We start from the raw sequence: 22406 nt of genomic DNA, 5'->3' as shown, positions 1-22406 counted from the left end.
TTACTTTATTGATGAATTTGTATCTCAGCTCTTTTGAGTGTTGATTGTCTTGCCACGCTTGAAAGTCATTTTGGATAAATGCGTCTGCAAAATGTCAAAATGTAATAAATGGTTGGACCCCACTGTGAAAGGAGAGAGATAAAAATATAAATAAATAGAGATTGCATGAAGATAGTGTCCCTGATTAGCAAAGGTTCAAGAAAATCCACATCCAACTCTAACTCTATAACTATATCCTGAAAACGTCAGGCTGCCCATAAAAAAACAAAACTGTTGTCTCTGTGACTATTTAACCTTCATAAACTATGCAATCATTCTGTCTATAATACAAGGAAACTGTTGCTACGTAAGTCCTGAGTTGTGCAGTGTTTAAAAGAAAAGTTTTAAGAAACACACTTAGTTGCTTTCTTACCGAGAGGTCGATCTAATTTTCATCTAATTCTCAGCAAGAAAGCAAATAAGCGTATTTCCCATCATATCTAACCACTTCTTTTAGGCTGTTTAAGCTGCAATAAAAATGTGTGGTGCATAATGTAAGTTTGTCAGTAATCATTTGAACAGAATAACAAAATATAGCACCTTAGGGTATTTTACATTTTTTTGAACATAAAGACTGAAAATTAGAGACACAGCGGCATAACATGAACCTGATTCCAACCAGCACAGTCAGCAGCAAGCCCCGAGCCAATTATCACACTTGGCCGCTGTGACCCTTTCTGATCGAGTTTGACTTGTTTGAATTAGCAACATGTTTTATACCAGTGACCCTTAGACGCCCAGGTGTAAGTGTTAAATCAACCTTACATGTCTACCTCATTGTATAAGTGCAATCAAGGCCTGGATTGCATGCTGCGGCAGGATATGAGGTAATTATATCAAAAGACCATTGTTAAGAACAATATGCAGAACCCAGGCAGTGGTTCACTAATGGAAGTTAAACGCAGTTAATTATAACTTTTTTTCCCCCGTCAGCTCAAAAGGTTTCAGAAAGTGTAATTGCTGTCAGATTAAAATTCTTAATCTCCAAAAAACTAATCCTGTTTTTTTTGTTTTTGTTGTTGTTTTTTCTTGTCAAGGTGAAATTCGGGGAACCAGCGGATCAAGACTCTCAGGAGCTCTTTGGGTTGATCTGTCAGTTCATCAATGAATTCAAGAGGACCCACGCCGAAGTTGTATGAGTTATACTGTGAAGAGTACACATTGTATATAGTTTATTTAATAATCGCCATATAATCATTATTAAACAGATCCTATCCTCCTAAGGCCTCTTTAACACTGTGGGATTTTTTGTCTGTCTGAGACAAAAGTTAAAAATCGTGACAGTAATGACAGAGTCAGAAGTTTAAGGCAGCTTTTGAAAAAAATGTTTAGGGGGAAAACATTTACAGGTCTGTATTTTTAATCTAAGGCTCTACAAGTATGTTTTAGCATTATTAACAGTTAAAAAAACACTTTAACTCATACTGACCCTTTATGTAACCCCTCTGTTCAGCCTCTGTTTTAGCTCCTGACTCTTAAAGGCCCCCAATCGATGAGTCCACTCAGTTCTGGTTGGCCAGCTTCAGGAAGCTTTCCCTTGGCAGACTTCTGGCAGCTCTGGAGGCTCAAACTATATGAAACAATAACTGTAGTAGCAGTGGCGTGCACAGACTTTTTGAAGGGCAGGGCCGGAAAAAAAAAGGGCACATACAGCTTGAGTTCTCACCACTGAAGAGGGCACTTTAGCGCACGTTTTGCCACCCAAGGGGGCAGTTTAGTTTGTTTTGCCAACCAAGAGGGCACTTTAGCATGCGTTTTTCAACAATTGGGCCACAAGGGGGGTAGAATATCACTACTTTTTCTACTAAATTTGATCTCAAATGCATCCGTACAATACACTGTAAAAAAAACAACCCAACAAAACATGAACATTGTCGGTGTTTTACCATCGCCATCTTTTATTTTTGGAGCCAGAAGTTACCGTATTCGGACAAGAGGGTGGAGCTGACCCTATCACTAGCTGCTAGCTGAGTTAGCGCAGTACATTTGCAGATTATGGTTAACTGTGTTGAAGCTAATGCTAACAATTGGCTTAAATTGGTTAAAACAAAATGTACTTACTGGAAAAAAACTGAAGAGCCAACTCCTTAGAGTCTTTTACTACAACCAAATGCTGAACAAGACTTTTTTTTTAGGTGGTCAAAATGTTAAAATGACCTTTCATGAACTCAAAACACACTGTGAAATAGCAGCAGCGACGTCTATCCTGGGTGTGAATCTAGGGTTACACCATGGTTATGTTATATAACTAACATTGTTGCCATGGTAGCGACTCGTCAATCAAAATGTCGCCACGTCCTGAAGCATATGCTGAATTTTGATGATGTCTTATTTGACTTTAAACAGGACTATAATTTATAAAATGAACATCATGCTGTATTGAATAAGACTTAAAACTGTGAAAAAGTGTTTACTGAGGGAATAAATCAAGTGAGACGTAGGGTCATTTTCTTGTAAACTTCAATACGCCCCCTGGTGGCCATTAGAAAGAATGCAGGTTGAAGGCACCTCCACACTGGCTTCATTTAACATGTTCTACACATGATATGAGCTTGACACACAAAACCAAAATGATGGAGGTGGAATGAAATGAAAGCAGTAACATCAGAGACAAGCTGATGATGTGTTTCTGCTATTCTTCTATTTACACTGAAGCCCCATGATTCACCGCACATCATCTTAACCCTCCTGTTGTCCTCGAGTCAAGGTAGGAAGAGAGGAAGAAGGAAGGAAAGGAGGGGGGAAGGGAGGGGGAAGGGAGGGAGGAAGGAAGGATGGAATGGAGGAAGAAGGAAGGAAGAGAGGAAGGAAGGAAGGGGGAAGGAAGGAAAGAGGGACGGAAGGAGGAAGGAAGGGAGGAAGGAAAGGACAGAGGAAAGAAGGAAGGAAGGTAGGATGGAGGAAGGGAGAAAGGACGTAAAGAAGGACAGAGGAAGGGAGGAAGGTAGGGGGAGGAAAGAAAGAGAAGGAGGGAGGGAAGAAGGAGGGAGGGAGGAAGGAAGGACAGAAGGAAAGAGGAAGGAAAAAAAGAGAAGGAGGGAGGAAGGAGGGAGGGAGGAAGGAAGGACAAGGAATGGAGGAAAGAGAGGAAGGAAAGAAAGAGAAGGAGGGAGGGAGGAAGGACAGATGGAAGGAAGGAAGGAAGGAAGGAAAGAAGGAACAGTCAAAACAGACGGGGTCAATTTGACCCGGGAGGACGACACAAAGGTTAAATAACCTCAGATAGATATCAAGCAGTTTGACCAAGATTTTTCTGTAAAAACAACATTAATAATATTGTTAAATGTTGATATTTTTAGTACCTTACTGTTCTGTGTTGTACAAATATTTACCTTTTATATAATATACATTGAATGTGATGAAGTGTAGTGTATTAAACTCATGCACCTGGACGACAGGTTGATGATGTCAGCGGAAATCAATTTTGTGAATATAAAACAGATCTGTGTCACATCAGTTCATGTCAGAGGTCGGATTGATTTGGGTTGACCTGATGTTTATTGACATCCGGTTTGACAAATCAGTAATGAAAGATTTGAAACTCCTCTGCAGTATCAAACAACACTCGGATGCTGAAGTGTGCGGCTAATACCAAAAGCTCTCTGTTGGCAGAGGAACAAAACAGACACTTGAGAGGCCAGCTGAGGCTGAGGCTGAGGCCGGTGTACTTAAATATGCAGTCGTGCGCTGGTCGTGGACATTTTCTACCCCAGCGCTGTGGGAGGAGCTCCAAGGCCACTTCTGATTCAGGACCACATCTGCACTGTGGCAATGACATGATGAGCAAAACAATATTCCTCTTCACAAGGTAGAGAGGTATTCTTAGCTCTAGTTATAACTGATTTATCTTGTTGTGTGTGTCTGGCGTTTTAATCAGATGGCAGCAGAAACACAGTGTGCAGTTAAAACTGTTAATCATGGCGGTCTAATGAACCGGACCCCTTACTGAGCACCAAAAGTTGCACATTTTGTTGTAAAAAAGAACAGATTTTAATTAAATCTCTGCATCGACACAAACTGGTGATTCATTAGCAGGAAACATGCAAAACTATTTCATTAAATGTTACCTTCACAGAGCGTTATCTCATTATTTTATTATTTATTATTTTATTTCCAATTTGTCAAAATTGTAGCTGGAAGGATCATTACAGCTTTTTTTTTTTTTTTCACCCTCTGACAGTGTCTTTGTACCTCTTATGAAATTAAAAAAAGATAATTAACCTAACTCCTGAGTGTGAACTGCACATTAACACTGAATTTTCTTTTGTTAAAATTTCACTGGTTTCCATTTTCTCTCTTACTTTAGACTTAATTTCACTTTAAAGGCCAAATTAGAACAAAGATACACGTCGACACAAGTTGAAACTTACTTCTTGTTGCAATGCACCAGTGAGCAATGTTCTCTAACCTGCCAGTTTACACCAATGCGACTAGATCAGACAATTTTGTCGGGTCTTAAAGAATGAATGAGGACACTGATATTGAGTTACTTGTTGCAGTTGCAGTTCTAGCACTGATGAAACAGCGAAAAACTGTTTAAAAAATGAGAGGGTTGAGAATTTGGAGCTGCCCATAGGTGTTTTTCAACAGTATACTACGGAGGCTTTTGCATATTTATGCTATGAACTTGAGACAGGACTCAGGAGAGGGCAGTTTGTGATCCTCTCTTTTATCCATCAAAACCTGCACTGTAACTGACTTGACCAGCTGACTTTGCTGACGTGCTTTATGTTCTAGTTACAGGTGATGCCACCAGTCAGCTCGAGTCCAGATGAGACAGTTTACTGTGAAGTTCTACAATGGTTTTTTGTCTCGTCGCAAATCTTTGGTGTAAACTGGACTTTAAAGTGAAACATAAGACACATTACTGCATTTACTGTGCCCTTGTTATAAGTTGCAGCCTATATTTCTTCCACTTTGTTGTTATAAGAGTGAAAACTCATTTTGAATTGGCTGCTTTTCCCTTTTGGTTCAGGTTTTTTTTTTAGGAGGTCGGAAACAATAGAGAGATTTAATTCTACCGTTTCCCCGTTCAGTTTGTCTAAATGTCAGATTATTTCTATTGTAACTTGTATGGATCTTGAAGTTTTTCTCGGTTGCTTAAGCACATTTTCTGAATCACTGTTTCCGTTCTCAAAACACTCACATCATTTTGTACTGAGCGGCACATTTTATTTGTCCGTCAAATTGCTGTGAGTCACTCAAAACACATAACTCACATGTTCAAAGTAAACAACTTCAACCACAAGTTCATCACTGCCACTAAAATAACCTGTCACTCTATTACTGCTCAAGTCAAAACAGTCAAATGAACTGTGGCAGTGTAAAGGACAAAAACGTTAATTAAGGTAATTTCCTGATTTAGACTTCGATATAATGATCCAATAATGAAGTTAAATATCCTCTACAGCCAACTACAGTAACTAAAACCATAGAAACACCGGTTTCAACAAACTATTCAGAGGTAACTCATAACCTCTGATAATATCCGCCAGCCACTCTTCACTTCTTTATACTGTATGTGACAGTAATGTAAAATAAAAAATACAAAAATGAAAGGCAACCAAGGCAATGAGCCCTCACTCTCATTATGCTTCTTCATATTATGGTTCTTATTCTTATTTTTCCTAAAGCTTTTTTTTTTCAAAGTGTGGTTCTATATTTGATATGTTTTTTTTTTCTTAGCACAGCATGTGCATATAAAGATTCATGCAAATGTTTAGGGGGATACATTCACTCACGATCACTGAATCATTCAAGGATAATTTGTCTTCTGTATGAAACCAACAGTGCATGTACTGTTGTGAGAAAATGAAGCATAAACTTGAGAATTGAACACTGAGTATGATGATGATGATTTTCATTTGACTAACTACTGACAGAAACTGTGAAAGCTAAGAAAACTTATTTTTATAGATTTTTTCCCTGAAATTAAATCACATTTTTCATCGACTACATCACGCATGCTCTGTAAATCACTTGGCCGTGTTCTCGTTTTAGAAGAAAATCATAAAATAAAAAATTGAGAAATTAAAATGTTCTCTTTCATTCAAAATTCTTTCATTATGGTGCCTCCTAGTTTTGAATGAATAACATGAAATATCATTATGTTATCTGCCAAAGTAAAACATGAAAAGTTGCACATTTTGCTGTAAAAAGGAAAAAAAAACAGATTTTAATGAAATCTCTGCATCTACACAAACTTATTATTATTACTGATTCATTACCAGTAAACATGCACGTTGGCCAGCATCCTGTTGGCCTTGCTCCACTAGTTTCTTTAACCTGTATTTAATACAACATCTCATCTTTCATTGAAAAAATGAAGTGTGTCCTTGGGGCTTATTTTAAAGCAGCAACTGCTATCAGAAATTTAAACCTTTGTTATTTTAAGATAAACAATATTTTTATTGAGCACAAAGCAAAAACTACAACCCATTCAAAGAGCTACAAGTGCATCAGTGTGGGTAAGCTACCTACTTGAGTGTGATAATTGGGTTTTGTCCATTTCCATAAAACTACACACACTTTCTCCTGAAGTAAATGTTTAACTTTGTTATGTAAAGACTTTAACAGCACACACTCTTCCTTGTCCTGTTATAACAGACATGTCTGAACTATAGACTGTATATAAAATGGACGTAACATCTGTGACGTCACCCATTGGTTTGTGGACTGCTGCTTGGAAGCGAATAGCTTCGGATCTGGGCAGCGCCATCTTGAAAATTTCAGGTGCATGCTGGGTCAAAAAACAAACACGGATTCTACTTAAATGGGCATCAGGAGAATGAGGCGTCCTCCTGAACCTGTGAACCAATCAACCTGTCAATCATGACGTAGCCACGTCCTAATGCATACCCTGCTTTATCGTCAAATATAAAATCAGGGAGGCCAAAATTTCAGAAATGAACATCATACTGCATTGAAGAAGGCTTTAAACTAGCGATTGAGACCATAAACACATTTTGAAAACGTTTACCGAGGTTAGAAATCAAGTGAGAAGTTGGTGAATTCTCCATTGACTTGTATAGAGTCGGAAGTCCTTTTGACACCAAAACGGTTGCCCCCTGGTGGCCTTATGATAGAATGCAGTTTTAAGTTACTTCCGCGTTCGCATCATTTCAGAGGACCAGAACTCCCCGCCTGGTCTGAACTAGGGACTAGGTCGACTTACCGGTTGGTATGACCGACAACTAACCGAATATTCGCTGCATGCCAACATTCACAAGAGCTAAATAGATAATGTGTCAAAAATAATTTCAAATATTCATAACAAACAAAAAGCTTTAACTGCACAAACTTGTATTTATTTAAATGATAATCAGCCTTCAAGAGAGGCTGTTACAAATGTTGATGTACTAGTTTGGTGATTGGTGTCAGGTCCGCAGTTTTTCCACTCTGGACTTTTGTGTGGGTTTGTCTGCCCCATGTTCCCTCCAGTCAGCTAGCTAGCAACTTACTTTCAAGTCAAAGTAGCCGAGGGAAGGACTAAACATTCACCTTGTCGCTCCTCTTCAAAATAAGGTCGAGGTGGTTTACAAAAACAGTGCTCCTCCTAGTGGCTGAAAGTGAAAATTGCTCTCCAGTATTGTGAGCGTGCCCTTCATACTAGACTACACAGCTCAACTCTGGATTAAAGTTTTTCGATGAAAAAAAAAAACAACGACCGCAGCACAAAAGTCAACTTTAGACCCCGCAAACTATTATTTGGTTTTGATGACACATCTTACGGTGGCCGAGACCCGCCAACGCTGCAAATAAAAGTAACGCTGCAAACAAAAACAAACGCCGCTGCAAATAAAAGAAACGCTGCAAATAAAAAGAAACGCTGCTGCAAATAAAAGAAACGCTGCAAATAAAAAGAAATGCTGCTGCAAATAAAAGAAACGCTGCAAATAAAAAGAAACGCTGCTGCAAATAAAAGAAACACGCTGCAAATTTAAGCTCACAGCAAAAAGTTCATCGCAAAAAATCCTGCCCGATCTTTACGGCGAGGCATTTTACACAGGACTAGTTTTCTACCTGGGCGTAGTAACATTTTGGTCCGCGAGAGGTGGCACGGTCGACACGTGACCGCGATAGCCCAATAGGCTTGCTCCATTTGATAAACAGAAAAGCAAGGTGGCGGCCTCCGGTGTTTTATCCAACTTACCTTTATAGACATAACTCGAAAAGTTATGGACGGATTTGGATGAAATTTTCAGGAAATATCCGCGATGGGACCAGGAACAACTGATTAAAATGTTGGGGGACGGATCGCCGTGCAATAGTTATGCCATATTCACGACTGTAATAACAAGACAATAACACTCGCGCCGTCCGAGTTGTGTGGTGTTGCATCTGTATATATTTCACTACGTGGATATTGTGTATGAAATTATTATGTGATTAATTGCTCAGTGTCTACTGCCCTGGGCACCAGTGCTGCTCAACACTCAAATATACAAATCAATCCATCCATCAATCAGTCATTTATTCACTCATAACAAAAAACACTAATCAACCATAAAAACAATCTTTATGAAAAACATATACATACAGCATATGAGCTTCTTTTATTTGCAACAGCGTTTCTTTTTATTTGCAGCAGCGTTTCTTTTTATTTGCAGCAGCGTTTGTTTTTGTTTGCAGCGTTACTTTTATTTGCAGCGTTGGCGGGTCTCGGCCACCGTAACATCTGTACTCTTAACCTGGTTCAACTCCTCCACTCGATCACATACTCATCGTCTGTCATTTTTCCTGCAAACATCTAGTAATTTCATTGAACGATGTTTGTTAAAGGCCACTTGAAAACACACATATTGAATAAACAATATTAGATTATTTTAACCTTGACTCTCTATTTTAATACAGCAAATTAAATCTTGCATAAGACCATTTGATCGCAGGCAGAGCAGTCACACTGAGCCTGATTGCCACTCAACACAAGAGCCACAGACACTGAAGAACAACCCACAATAGATTTCTATTAAAGTCTCCTCCTTATATAACTTACAGACATCAAAACCTGTCTTCTCCTGCACTGCAGCTTGATGAACATCAGTTAGCAGGCAAGAAAGCCAATTAGCTGTTCAGCTGCAGCACATTAAACAGCATGGAAACATGCCTGAAAATGTCAGTTTGGTCCAGTTTGGATGCTGGTTTGGTCTTCAAGATCCCTGTTAGCAACACATGTGATTCCTGTTGGTCTGACCAGCAGTTACAGTGTAATGCTGACACTCTTGGCCAACCTACTGGCAATCAAACATGCCTCCTCAGTTGGCTGTGGTCAAAAGTAGCATTTCTGATATTTCCCCAAAGACCTTTTTTCATTTTAATGATTCAAAACTATTACCAATAAACTTAAAAAGCATGCTGACATTATTTTTGACTGCAAAGTGGGATGATTAAATTGAGTTTATTTACATCATCAGTGTTTTGAATTCCTGGTGTTTCAGTAAGGCACTTATCACAATGTGCTGCTGGTGTTGTGAAATTTCATTAACCAAAAGCTGGAGCAGGAGGCTGCTGGAGTGAAGGTGTTAATATTCATTATAATATTCCTACTGTGAAAACAATTTTGGCAGATTCTCATAAACATGTTTGCAGAAGAAAACAAAGCTTCACATTTGTCTCAGACTCCATTGTGTGCACTGGTGGGAATTGTCAAACACCAGCCTTCACTGGTCTTAAATACCACATCTGTTGTGTTTTTTGAGTGGGAAAGCGTCTGTTCATCTCCTCTGTTTTTGTTTGTGTCTCCACGCTGCTGTCAATGCATGCCAACGTCTCTAACCAGTCTGTGGATTTCATGTAGTGGACAAACATAATCATCAGTGACATATTTTTTCTTTATTTCTAAATTTGCATTGTCAGTCAGATGTCAGATAGAGTTTCTGTCACAGGGTTACACTCAGCATGATTTCTGTGCCTAGTGAAGTTGTATAAATTGATTTTAAAAGAAGCCATAGACATGTACTGTATGAACAACTGTATGTACTTCTTGACTGCATTTCTAATTTGGACAGGTTTGTCCTGCTTAAACCGACGGAATAAAACAAAAATCACATTTGACCGTAACTGGTTCGGGGTTGCATTTCAACAGCTTCAGCCTACCCGCCAATTATTTTAAAGCTGCTTTGATCAATTTTTTATATTCACAGTGGATTACATGACATGACATGTAATGTGAAAGGTGATGCTCATTGTGATGAATCCTCAACAAAATATGTCCTGATCCTCTATCACTTCCACTTGGTTCAGCTCATTGTTTTGGCTTTAAAATTTCACTGCTTTGATTTATTGTTATTAGCTTTCTTTACAGATGCTGCAGGCACTTGTTTTCAGCTAAAACTTTCAGATAAATTGCTACCTAGCCCGCTCTCAAATGACAGACAACGATAGCAACAAGCTGGTAAACATAGCGATGCATTTAGAGCAGCTAAAGAGCCAGATGTCTCCCTCAGGAGTTGGTGGAGACCAAAAACAAAGCTAAAAGAAGAGTGAATATTGGACTATATTCATCAGTTGGACAGAAGCATGACTCCAAATGAATGCTAATGTTGCCCTGTGCCTGCTGGATGTGTAAATAGCCCAACAAGTTACTTTAGCTTTTTCTAATATGGTGCACCTGTCGGCAGTAATCAGCTGAACATCATCATTTGACTGTGCTTTCCAAAACTGTTACAAATCACTGTTAAAAAATAGTGATGTTTTATGACGTGACAACGCTGTGGTTAAGCTCTGGTTAGGTTCAGGTACAAAAACACTTTTAGGGAAGTTCATCATCATGGTTTAGGTTAAAATGGTCACATTGTAAAGATTAGGGAAAAACAGTGTGGGTTAAATTGACTTCTTCCACAAAAGTTAGGCGACTTTCATCAACATGGCTGCTATAAATAACCACAGGATAAAGGTTTGGGAATGGTTGTAGTTAATTTACAAAATCAATTTTTAAAAAAACTGTCCCTACTGGTTAGACATGTGACAGTTTCCGTTAGAAACAGGAGACAAACAGCAGTGTCCCATGGCAAAGTCCAATTTTGGGTCAATGGCTCCGTCCAGCCCTCCTCTGAATGAGGTAATTTGTCGACATATATGCATCATTTGAACTGCACCACTGCTCTGGGTTAGGATTAGTACGGCCAGTAGATGGCAGCTGTCACTCAAACGTAACTGTAGGTCATTTTTCGGTGACTGACATCACAACCCATATATGTTATTTTTGTGGGAGGTAAGTCTCTAATACAGTCTCATTTGTAAGGTTGATTAAAAACACAATGTTGTATTTACAGCTGGTTGCTAACCCCAAGTGACTGAAACAAGTCAATTAATGCAGGTGCACATCTCTGTCAGGATTAAGGAATGTGATCAGTGGAGGCAGTTCAGTTCAGCCCAGTGAGTGAGTGAGCTGTAGGATAGAGAGGTTGCGACCAATGAAAGAGCAGAAAACATGAGGATTTATACTCACACTGAGCATACAGATAGACGGCAGAGAAAAAGACTATGCTGCAGGGGTGATTTGAGATACGCTTTGATTTCTTTCTTTTTTTTCTTTCTCCTAGCTGTAAAATTGTTTTGTTTTGTTGTAACTGACGTGAATCCAGAGATGAACACAATCTCTAATCTCCATAAAAGGAGCAATCTACATACATTTTTAGTTCTAAAAAGGTTCAATATCACTTTAAATTCAATAGTGAGTCTGGGTGATATCGATTCGGATACAAATATGCTACTAAATTGATCATTCAAACTTAGAAATCTCTGCTCAGATGAATGCTAAAATATCACGGACAGGAGCAGGTGCATCTGTTAGTGATTGGCAGCTCCTATCTCTGGTTTCCTTTGGTCTATTGCATACTTTATTGCTTTAAGAAGTGGAACATGCACTACTTAAGATTCTTTCAATTAGTGTGAAAGTACATACAATGACTACATAAGAGTCAGTCTGCGTGTGTTCGAAGATTATAAAAGCTACTCATGTGCGACAGGGCTATCTGACATGGTCAGTGTGTTACTATATGCAAGTACATACTCTCTTTTTGACTGCTAATTAAATTCCTTAGAGACTTGTTATTTTTATCAAGACTCAGCTGGGAGTCAGATTCTTTTTTTTCAGTTTTCATTTGTCTTTGTCAGGCAATAAAATGATCCAAGTTCCTTACATTGCATTTGTTTAAGAGGGAATAATTGCTCGAGGAAGCAGGTAAAATATTAATGTGATTTGTTTCCTATCAGATAAGCAGTATTATTACTTTTAGAGACATATTCTCAGCTGGAGGGTTGGCAGCACGATAGATTGCTACACGCACGCACGCACGCACGCACGCACGCACGCACACACGCACACACTCACAAACTCACACACTCACACACACACACACTCACACACACACACACACACACACACACACACACACACACACACAAACTCATGAAGGGATTTTTGCTTTGACTGTTTTTTTTAATCAGCGAATTACTGAACTTCAGCTCAGCTTGACACTGTGACACACAAATGCTTTAAATAATGTTTTGCGTGTTTCAGGGAGCGAGCTGTGGTTTTCAGCACATTGTCCCCAAGAAGCACATCTGTCAACAAGGTCATGTTCAAGGTTTTATTTTTATTACTGACATTTTTCACACTAAATACACTGACTAAATACAGACTGTGGAGCGATCATATAAAATTAGAGATATTTCACATCATTTCAACAAGTCCTTCAAATAAAATGATGTGCGCTCCAGAACAACGCATAGGAACATTTCTAATCTATTTCCACTATCGTCAGGCCAACATCAGCATCGCTTCAAATCACTGTCAAATTATAATGACGTCTATGATATGACAATGCCATGATTGTTACAGTTAGGCAGACAAGTGGCTTAAGGTGCAGAGAACAGCAGGCAAAGGAATTGAAGTTTATCTTTTATTCCACAAGTGTGCAAAGCAAAGCAAAAAACTGTCAGCTCAGAACAGGCAGAACTAAACAAGACAGAACAATGAAGAAGTAACAAGAACAAAGGATCCAACAAAGACTTAACGGAAGACTAGGATTTTAAGACTAACTGAACTAACGAGGAGATGAGGTGTAGGTGGGGAGATGGGCGGAGAAGGTCAGGAGAAGGGAGGGGGGAAGACGAAACTGGGGAGCAGACAAGGAGTCGATTGGCTTTGGGAAACACAGGGAGGCTGATACAGGTTAGGTGTGTAGACAGGCAGAGGAGGAAAACCCAGAAAGCACAAATAACAAAACAGCACTGAACACTTACACAACATTATAAGCTAAATAATCATTTAAAGATGAAATCGAAATCATATGAACGAGCAAAATCATATGACCAAAAGGACTGGACCACAAACCAAGTGAACAAAAAACCAGGAGGCCATGACTCCAGTGAGTGAAGTCTGATTAGGCTTCACTTCAAATCATAGTTTGGGTTTATTATTACTTTGTTAGGTTAGAAAAACGTGGCGTGGGTTAAACTTCAACTGGCTGTCGAGACTACATCAACAAGCCTTGCAGCAATCAATAGCAGTGTTTCATTACTTTTTCTCATTATTCACTTGAAATGCCAACTCCTCAAATATACTTGTAGATGTTTGAGACAAAATTGGATCTAATTCAATCGAAATATGAGCTTGGATCTCTGTCGTTAGGCTGCAGTAATAACCAAGAGGTTAAAGTAGTAGTTGTTGTTGGAGACATTAAAACAAGCAGCGCCCTCTTGAGGCAAAGTCCACTGTCGGGTATCTTCCACCCACCCCTCCTCTTCTGAATGTGGACATTTGTCCAGGCGGGGAGTTCCGGTCCTGAGGCCAACATGGAAGTAACTTAAAACTGCATTCTATCAAAAGGCCACCAGGGGGCGACCATTTTGGTGTCAAAAGGACTTCCGTCTCAATACAAGTCAATGGAGAATTCACCAACTTCTCACTTGATTTCTAACCTCAGTAAACGTTTTCAAAATGTGTTTATGGTCTCAATCGCTAGTTTAAAGCCTTCTTCGATGCAGTATGATGTTCATTTGTGAAATGTTGGCCTCCCTGATTTTATATTTGACGATAAAGCAGGGTATGCATTAGGGCGTGGCTACGTCGTGATTGACAGGTTGATTGGTTCACAGGTTCAGGAGGGCGCCTCATGCTCCTCCTGATGCCCATATAAGTAGAATCCATGTTTTTATTTTTCCCGGCATGCACCTGAAATTTTCAAGATGGCGCTGCTCAGAACCGATACTATTGGCTTCCGAGCAGCAGTCCACAAACCAATGGGTGACGTCCATTTCTTATATACAGTCTATGCATTTGTCACGTCAACTGACCTATGCCCTCGCTCTGGGTCATAATCCCTACAGACAAAAGATGGTGTCTGTCAATCAAAAGTAACTATCGGTTGTTTTGAGGTGACTTATAACCTTTTGTGTTGTTTTTCTTGAGAGGACGGTCTCCATCATTTACATCCTAAAATGTTTCTTAAGTCACTTGAACAACACACAGTGAATAAAAAACAGGCCATCAAAAGTCGCTTGACCTTGGTCGTCTTGGTTACACTGCTGCTGGCCTCAGAGGTTTTTCTACCGCATTTAACTCTCACAAACAATTTAGGAATCAGCAGTGAGAAAACGAATGAAAGATTATGACTGTAATCACGGGCTTCACTCTTATCGCTATAATTTTGCACTACACAGACAGCTGTGATTCAATGCTGCATCGACAACACACACATTTACATTTATTCATTTTTTGTCCAAAGCGATGTACAAATTAGATATCAAGGAGAAGCTTCAGTACTCACACAAGAGTCACAAGGTTGCAGGTGTATAGAGTAACACATAAATGCATAGAAAATCTGTTTTTTTTAGAGAGAGAGAGAGAGAGATGCATATAATAAGGATGTAAACATGGAGAAAGAAATTGCATACAAGGTGAGGGAGTTCTCTCAGAAGAAGTCATCAAGTGAAATTTCTGATGGATTCTGCTGACCGAAAAGACTTCAGTAACTTGTTCCGCCACAGAGGGAGAGATAAAATAGGACATACAATAGACAGCAGGACTAGTTGTTGCTCATTTGCTGATTGAAATTAACTAAAAGGCTCATAAATCTGAAGGAGGGTGTTCGGTTAGGTGGGTGCCGTGCTCGTAGCCACTCTGTAGATCAGCATTAGTGCCTTGAACTTAATGCAAGCAGCCGCAGAGAGCGAGTGGAGACATGGGTTGTTTTTTGGCTGGTTAAACCAGATGTGCTGCCATACTTTGGACCGTCTGCTGATGTTTTACTGTGCATGCTGGCAGCGCTGCCAGACGGGCTTTAGGCTGCCAGCAGACCAGAAATAGTCCTGCGTTAAACAGTCCAAGGGGCTTGTTGTTTAAAATCCCCCTTCACTCGAAAATATGTTTTCTTCTTGTTCCAACAGTTGGATGATTGAGTTTCGCTGTGCAGAATGATGTATGGGAAGAGTTTTTGAGATTAGAAGGCTGTTTTCACAAACATCTGCTAAAACGTTAAATTTTATCTGTGCTTACTTAAAATCTGATTTTTAAGGAGGGGTCTTTGAGCATGATTACTGACATCACAACGAGTTTGGAGACCAATTCTGGCCCAATAGAGAATGAACTTTACAGTGAAGACGGAGAAATCTTGTGTCCAGCAGTTAAAGTTACGCATAGATTCAGGAACTAGGAGATTTTTCAAAGATTTCAAACTGTGTTTTTTGAGTATTTTTTTTATGTCTTACTACATGTCTGGAGGGGATCTTCTGGAAGGTACCGTAGCAGATCCTTGAATTGAAGCTTTATCAGACACTAAAACACTGCACAGCTGTTTGTAAGGCTGGCAGAACGGATTTTACAACCCTGGAAAGTTATTGTGGCGACAACTATTTTATCTTTTGTTGCGACGAAGGCAGAATAAACTGCAGAAACACTGTGTCCGCATTACAAAGTAATCCACCACATCTCTCGTCACCAGAACAGACTGAAGCCTGGGCATTTTTACATCTGTCACCTCAAGTTTTAAAACTTGTTTACCGTAGACATCTGACATCCTAACAGTATAAAAATAACAGAAAAACACATAAAAGCATAATATGCCCACTTTAACAACTGGTCCACTTATAATGAAAGGGAGACAACTTGATTTTTCTGTGTAAAATCTCCAAAAGGATGTTTTTCTTGGCACATAACGAGCCGTCTCCTCTCAGCTCTGAAAACTCTATCGCCATGGAAACATATTGACATGCACAACATTAGACACCGAACCATTTGTCAGGGCTGGGTGATGACACAAATCTCACAAAATGGCAGCTATTTGAGTTTTGGGGTGGCGATATCCTCAGATTGTCTTTCATTTACAGATGGATTGATGCCCAGAACAACTGTGTTTGACTAGTGAAGTCAGATTTGTGCAGCTGCAGATATACATATACATATATTATAAAAAATATATATATATGTAGATAGACAGATAGTACAGTGAACTGTTTTTTCGCCCATTTACTATCTCAGAATAAATGAAAATAGTGCTGCTTTTACTGATAGCCAGTTTTTCCTGCAGAGAGCACCACCTCAGACTCTTTCTCTCAACATATTCTAATTTTTATGCAGAAAATTAAAAATCTGAGATAGTTTCCACCACGCTGTGTACAGTAATATTGGGCACAGTATGATTAGTGTCAGAGTTCGGCTCCATTTGGTTGTTGTCCAGCTCCAATTCAAACCACTTTATCACTTTCAACAGCATAACCTAATGATTTGTTGATGTTCAGCTTAGAAAAAGATCAGAAAGCTGCATTCATAAGCATGTATTTAATGAAAAGCAAATGCATCCCGAAGACAAAATGTGCTTTTTGGGACACAGGCTCATTTTACTTTCATAACACAACGCCTAATGCATTTCATAAATCCAATATCTATCTATCTATCTATCTATCTATCTATCTATCTATCTATCTATCTATCTATCTATCTATCTATCTATCTATCTATCTATCTATCTATCTATCTATCTATCTATCTATCTATCTATCTGGCTTTTTTTAGCTGCAGTGGTCCACTTTGGGTTTAAAACTGAAAGATGGAGTCAGAGTCAGTGAGCGCTTTGTAAGTCAGGGGAAGGACGTTAAAATTGATCTGCTGTTTTATGGGGAGCATGGCGTAACACAAGGACAGAGGTGATGTGCTCACATCTCTAATCTCTTGTCAATATTCTCACAGGACACTTTGGACGACTTGTTGATTTAATGCAGCATAATAAGACAGACAAGTGCTTTTCACAGCGGTTGAAGCTGTGCGACGAAAAACATCTCATTACGGATAATAGTATGTTGGAAAATTACTATATGAGATGTTTATTTTCCGCCAAAGCATCTGAGAAATTACGGATATGATTAATATACAGTGAGTCAAGCTTTAGAAACCTGAGGCGCTGCTGGCAGGTTGAGTGAAGTCAACACTGAATTCAAGGATGATGTCGCCAAGGCAACCATAGAAAAGGTCACATCCCTGACTTCTGCAGATCAAGATCTTTAAACTTTTTTTTTGCTTTACTGACCTGGATTTTAGAGAAATGTTGGTATTTATTCAGTCTTACTGCATTAGAGTGAAACAGGGAGCAATTAAAGCACTAGAAAAAAGTGAAACTCGTGGGTTGGTTCTGTACTTCTAGATTAAAAAGTCATTAAAAACTGGAAAATAATGAAAAAAATGTGTGTTTGGGGATCATTATTTCATGGATTTGTTCCTGAATCTCAGAAAAAAAGGGTCCAGTCAAGAATAGTAGCCTCATATCCAGCATATATCTCTTCAGTCTGATAATCATCATGCACAAGTAATTAATCTATATGTTAGTTGGAAGCTGTCCTGCAGAGAATATTAGAGCAATGTAAGCTTTTTGGTAAATTACGCAGGGACAGTTAATTACAACTTACACCACATGTGCGTGCGTAAAGTGGATAGCTGTGCGCGCACACAGGCGGCACACCACTGCGGGGAACAGCTGGTGTCAGACGTCGTTGTTTGGAGTGGCAGTGTGGGCTATGGACGCTTTATCTACTGATTCGCCTCTCATACCGGGAACGATCGTCTCTAAAACATCACACATGGTCTACTTTTGTCTCATCCACGAGCTTTAAATAAAGTCTACCTGAAAATGAGACGCAGAGACAACACTGGAGGATCTATGTGTTGTTTGAAAAAGAAGGTTTAGACTTAATAAAGGATTGTTTTTTTTCTTCCTTTTTTGTTACTGTCTCACTCGGATATGGCACATCTGTGGATCCATTAGGGGGGGAAGACCAGTGGAGGGGCTCGGAAACTTGTGTGGTGCAAGGAGACGGTCTCTCTCTTTTCGTATCGGCGCAGCCACAGCTGTCAGAGAGAGAGCCATGGTGAACCCCTTCATACTGATGCTCAGCTGGACTGTGTTTGTGGAGGTTGCAAGAGCTCAGAATGACACGGAGCCTATCGTCCTGGAGGGCAAATGCCTCGTCGTCTGCGACTCTAACCCGACCACGGACTGGAAGGCTTCGTCCTCTCCACTCGGCATCTCAGTGCGAGCCGCCAACTCCAAGGTGGCTTTCTCTGCAGTCCGGAGCAACAACCATGAGCCGTCGGAGATGAGCAACAAAACAAGAATCATCTACTTCGATCAGGTTAAGACATTTTTATTAAAACAATACTATGCATCAGCTAAAATGTCTAAAAGTGGTTAAATGTGCCTTTAATCGCACTTTTCAGTTCATGCGTGCATCCTTTAGTCTTTTCTCGTCTGTTTAGTTGTTTTTTCTCTCTCTCTCATTGTAATAAACGTTCATCCTTCGGCGTTGACTTGTGATGCAGAACATTAAAAGAGTCATTGTCAGTTTTTTAAGTGCAGCTGCACCTCTGAGTTGAGTTTGACGCTGGTTGCAGCTGTACAAGTGCACATATCACCATCACCAGCAGGTCTTGAAAGTGACTGGATTATGTTTGAGGGCGGGCATCCTGCAGAGCCTTGCACACGCACTCCCCTCAGTTTGCCTCAAGCTACCCCCTCCACGCATGCACACACACGCGCACACACACACGCATACACCTTCACCTACATATTACACCCAAACAAGTCAAGCAAACCCGCACAACAAGAATCTGATTAGTCACACAGTTGTGGGCAGTGTAAGGTGTTTGCAACAATATCCTTCTGGCTTCTCATATGAATTACATAATATGATCTTTTTTTTTTTTTTTTTTTTTGCTGCAAGTGGTTTGACTGGTGTGTGGATCAAGTGCATGTTGTTGCTATGAGAGTTAAAAAAAAAAAAAAAAAAAAAGGTCCTGAGTGAGCCTGCAGTGATGTCAGGGTCTTTAACAGGTGAGGATCAAGTGAGAGTCAGCAGGTAGAGAGGAGCGTCTGCTGCCACCATCAGTCATGAGAAGCATATACAGTATATAACAGGCTACATGTGAACTGTAGTGTAGTGTGCTTAAAACCCTTAAGGGACACTCATGAGACACACTAAGTGCTTCACTGTGAATGCTTGCTGACACATTTGGGGTGGGTGTTTTATTTCTAGCAACCAAAAGTAACAAGACTTATTTATTTATCAAGTGTGTAATATTCATTAGGGTCATATTGCACTTGTCACTTTACGTATAAAGACAGCTTTTGATTCTTTTTAAGCATCATCTTGTCAAAAAGATCAATTTGGAATTTGTGTGTAAACCAAAAAAAAAATCTACAGATGGATCAGATGGATGAGATTCATTTCTCTCTTCTCATTTTCATAATCAAGCATCTGGAATACTGTAGGAAAGTTAAATGCTGGGTTTGGGTCCATTGAGGAGAAACGTGAAATTAAATGTCTTTTGAAGTGTGTCGCACTCGGTTTGTGTCTGAGCAGGGAAGGGGTGAGAGGAGGGAGAGGGGATCCTGTGTGCATGGCTGATTTCTTATTTACATATTTAAATTTAAAGCCTCATTGAAATTAAGATCTTTGTTCAGGTGCTGGCTCTATTTAAGCACCTTCATCACTACGTGCTCCCTTTCTTTCTCTTTCTCTCTCTCTCTCTCTCTCTCATATAGGTTCTTGTGAATATAGGAAACTACTTCACATTCGAATCAGTATTTTTGTCCCCAAGAAAAGGAATCTACAGTTTTAACTTCCATGTCATTAAAGTGTACCAGAGCCAAACCATACAGGTATAACTTTTGTTTATTTCACAGAGCTGTGCAATTGAATCAGTTTTAAACCTGTTGTAGTATTGGACTGGGACAAAATGTCTTCCTTAGGGACTGTATGAAAGTAATAGGTATAGGGAGGAGGAGGAGGAGGTTGAGGATAGAGGGTTTGTATTTTTGCACAGATTGTAAAGCTCCTTGAGGCAAATTTTGTGATTTGTGATTTTGGAATCATGAATACAATTTGACTTGACTTGCAACACAACAAAAAATTGCAACACCTCCCCCCCTAATATCTTAAAATAACACTTTAAATTAGTTTTGGTACAACTTGATTGACCTTTAATAACTAAAAGAGGCAAAGCATAAAAAATGTAACTTAAACCTTTTATTTAAAATACATCAATTGATGATACATTTGGTATTTGAGGGTTTTTAGAAAAATAATAAATTATCTATAAGAGAAAAAAAGTCATTGACATCTTTAAATTATTTTTTAAATTATTATTATTATGATTATTATTTGTTTTAATTATTTATTATTATTATATTATTTATTATTATTATTATTATTATATTATTTATTATTATTATTTATTTTTATGATTATTTGTTTTAATTATTATTTATTATTATATTATTTATTATTATTATTTATTTTTATGATTATTTGTTTTAATTATTATTTATTATTATTATTATATTATTTATTATTATTTATTATTATGTATTATTATTTTATTATTTATTATTTATTATTATTATTTTATTATTTATTATAATTTTTTTTTTTTTACAAATGTTAACCCCAAGTTTAATTTTTTACAGTTCCAATATGTTTTATGTGTTTTTTTATTTATTGTGTTTCATACTATTTCATTTAAATTTGGTCACGTTGTATTCAATTGTAAAGCTGAGTTGCTTTAATTAATTATAAATAATTGAATCTAATTAATAATTTTATTTTTCCCTGTGTAAAGCACTTTATAACACTGCTTTGGATTGGAGCTACATCAATAAAGACTAATATTATTATTCTAAAATATAAATCTGGGGTGACAAAAACATTTAAAAAGACCCTCTGCTGCTCTCAAAAGAGTTAAAAAACAACCCCTCCCTGCCTCATCATTTGCTTACAGTCCCTTAATATGAACTTAATGGCTTATTGATGAAATGTCTGAAATGTTTCTTCTCTAGTCACCCAAAACAGAGAGTGAAATGAATGAGTATAAATGCTTAAATTTAAGAGGTAGGCCAAAGTCAGAGTCTTTTATTATTGACCTGATATGCAGTTTACTCGTCTTTATCGACAGCTGCGTTCAAGTTAAAATGTTTGTGAATTAGACGTTTTTTCTTTCTTTTTACGGTCACTAATTGTTATTTCTGTTGGCTTGTTCAGGTGAACTTGATGTTGAATGGGAAACCAGTCATCTCTGCTTTTGCGGGTGACAAAGATGTAACTCGTGAGGCGGCCACCAATGGAGTTCTGCTCTATCTAGAAAAAGAGGACAAAGTCTACCTAAAGCTGGAGAAGGGAAACCTAGTTGGTGGATGGCAGTACTCAACGTTTTCTGGCTTTCTTGTGTTCCCTCTGTAAAGAAAAAAAGAAAAAAAGAAAATCAAAAAATCCATAAAAAAAAAAGAAAAAGAAAAGAAGATTGTAAGCTTACTGACTTTCTTCATAATGTGTTGTCACCGTATAATCAAAACATTGCTGCTGCTTCAGTTGGATCTTGCCAAATGGTCGAGAAATGATAGATGGAAATAGATCGCAACTGAGAGAGAAAGAGAGAAAGAGAGGAAATAAGACTTTGGGAAAAAAATCGTTCACATTCTCTGGAAAGTGCCGAGCCCCCCCCCCCATCCCCCTCCTCCCCCCCTCCCGTCCAGATAAAAAAGGACTTGAAATGTTCCCTATCGCTACTGTATGTTCCTGTCACTCAAAGCAGCCTCAGAGAGGAACACGGAAAAACATCCCAGAAGTACTTTTCAAACTCTGACTTGTCGGAGCGTTTGCTTGGCATACTGATTTTTTTTTTTTTTTTTTTTTTTTCATATAACAGTTGTTGCATATTTGTACATCTGCCTCGTGGATGTAATCTATATGTGCTTGTGTTACTTGTGTGGACATCTCATCACCCAAAGTATTCACATTGCTAAGTATGTGTGTGTGTGTGTATGTGTGTATGTGTGTGTGTGTGTGTGTGTGTGTGTGTGTGTGTGTGTGTGTGTGTG

At 38.7% G+C, this 22406-nt stretch overlaps 2 protein-coding genes across 2 annotated transcripts in view; both read left to right on the top strand.

The window, feature by feature from the left end:
* LOC133987725 (uncharacterized) overlaps positions 1-1437 on the top strand; it is a 46531-nt gene extending 45094 nt beyond the window's left edge. Inside the window, exon 17 of the mRNA XM_062427169.1 lies at positions 1077-1437. Within this exon, the coding sequence (XP_062283153.1) occupies positions 1077-1178 (102 nt within the window). The 3' untranslated portion in view covers positions 1179-1437. The remainder of the gene's footprint in view (positions 1-1076) is intronic.
* Positions 1438-18399: 16962 nt separating this feature from the next.
* Positions 18400-21768, top strand: cbln4 (cerebellin 4 precursor). Its single transcript, XM_062427568.1, has 3 exons — positions 18400-18666; positions 20076-20192; positions 21571-21768. Exons 1-3 carry the CDS (start codon positions 18400-18402, stop codon positions 21766-21768), a joined length of 582 nt encoding a protein of 193 aa, XP_062283552.1.
* Positions 21769-22406: the final 638 nt, after the last annotated feature.

The sequence above is a fragment of the Scomber scombrus genome, chromosome 10, assembly GCF_963691925.1.
Source record: "Scomber scombrus chromosome 10, fScoSco1.1, whole genome shotgun sequence".
Taxonomy (NCBI): domain Eukaryota; kingdom Metazoa; phylum Chordata; class Actinopteri; order Scombriformes; family Scombridae; genus Scomber; species Scomber scombrus.
Note: the sequence above shows the minus strand (reverse complement) of the source record. Positions and strands in the feature narration are given on the sequence as shown.

What these genes read in the sequence shown, in the direction of transcription:
- cbln4 (XM_062427568.1), top strand. Translation starts at nt 18,400, where the DNA reads ATGGTGAACCCCTTCATACTGATGCTCAGCTGGACTGTGTTTGTGGAG. An exon ending in GAATCATCTACTTCGATCAG is followed by an intron (nt 18,667 to 20,075) that starts GTTAAGACATTT and finishes TCTCTCATATAG; the next exon opens with GTTCTTGTGAATATAGGAAA. An exon ending in ACCAGAGCCAAACCATACAG is followed by an intron (nt 20,193 to 21,570) that starts GTATAACTTTTG and finishes TGGCTTGTTCAG; the next exon opens with GTGAACTTGATGTTGAATGG.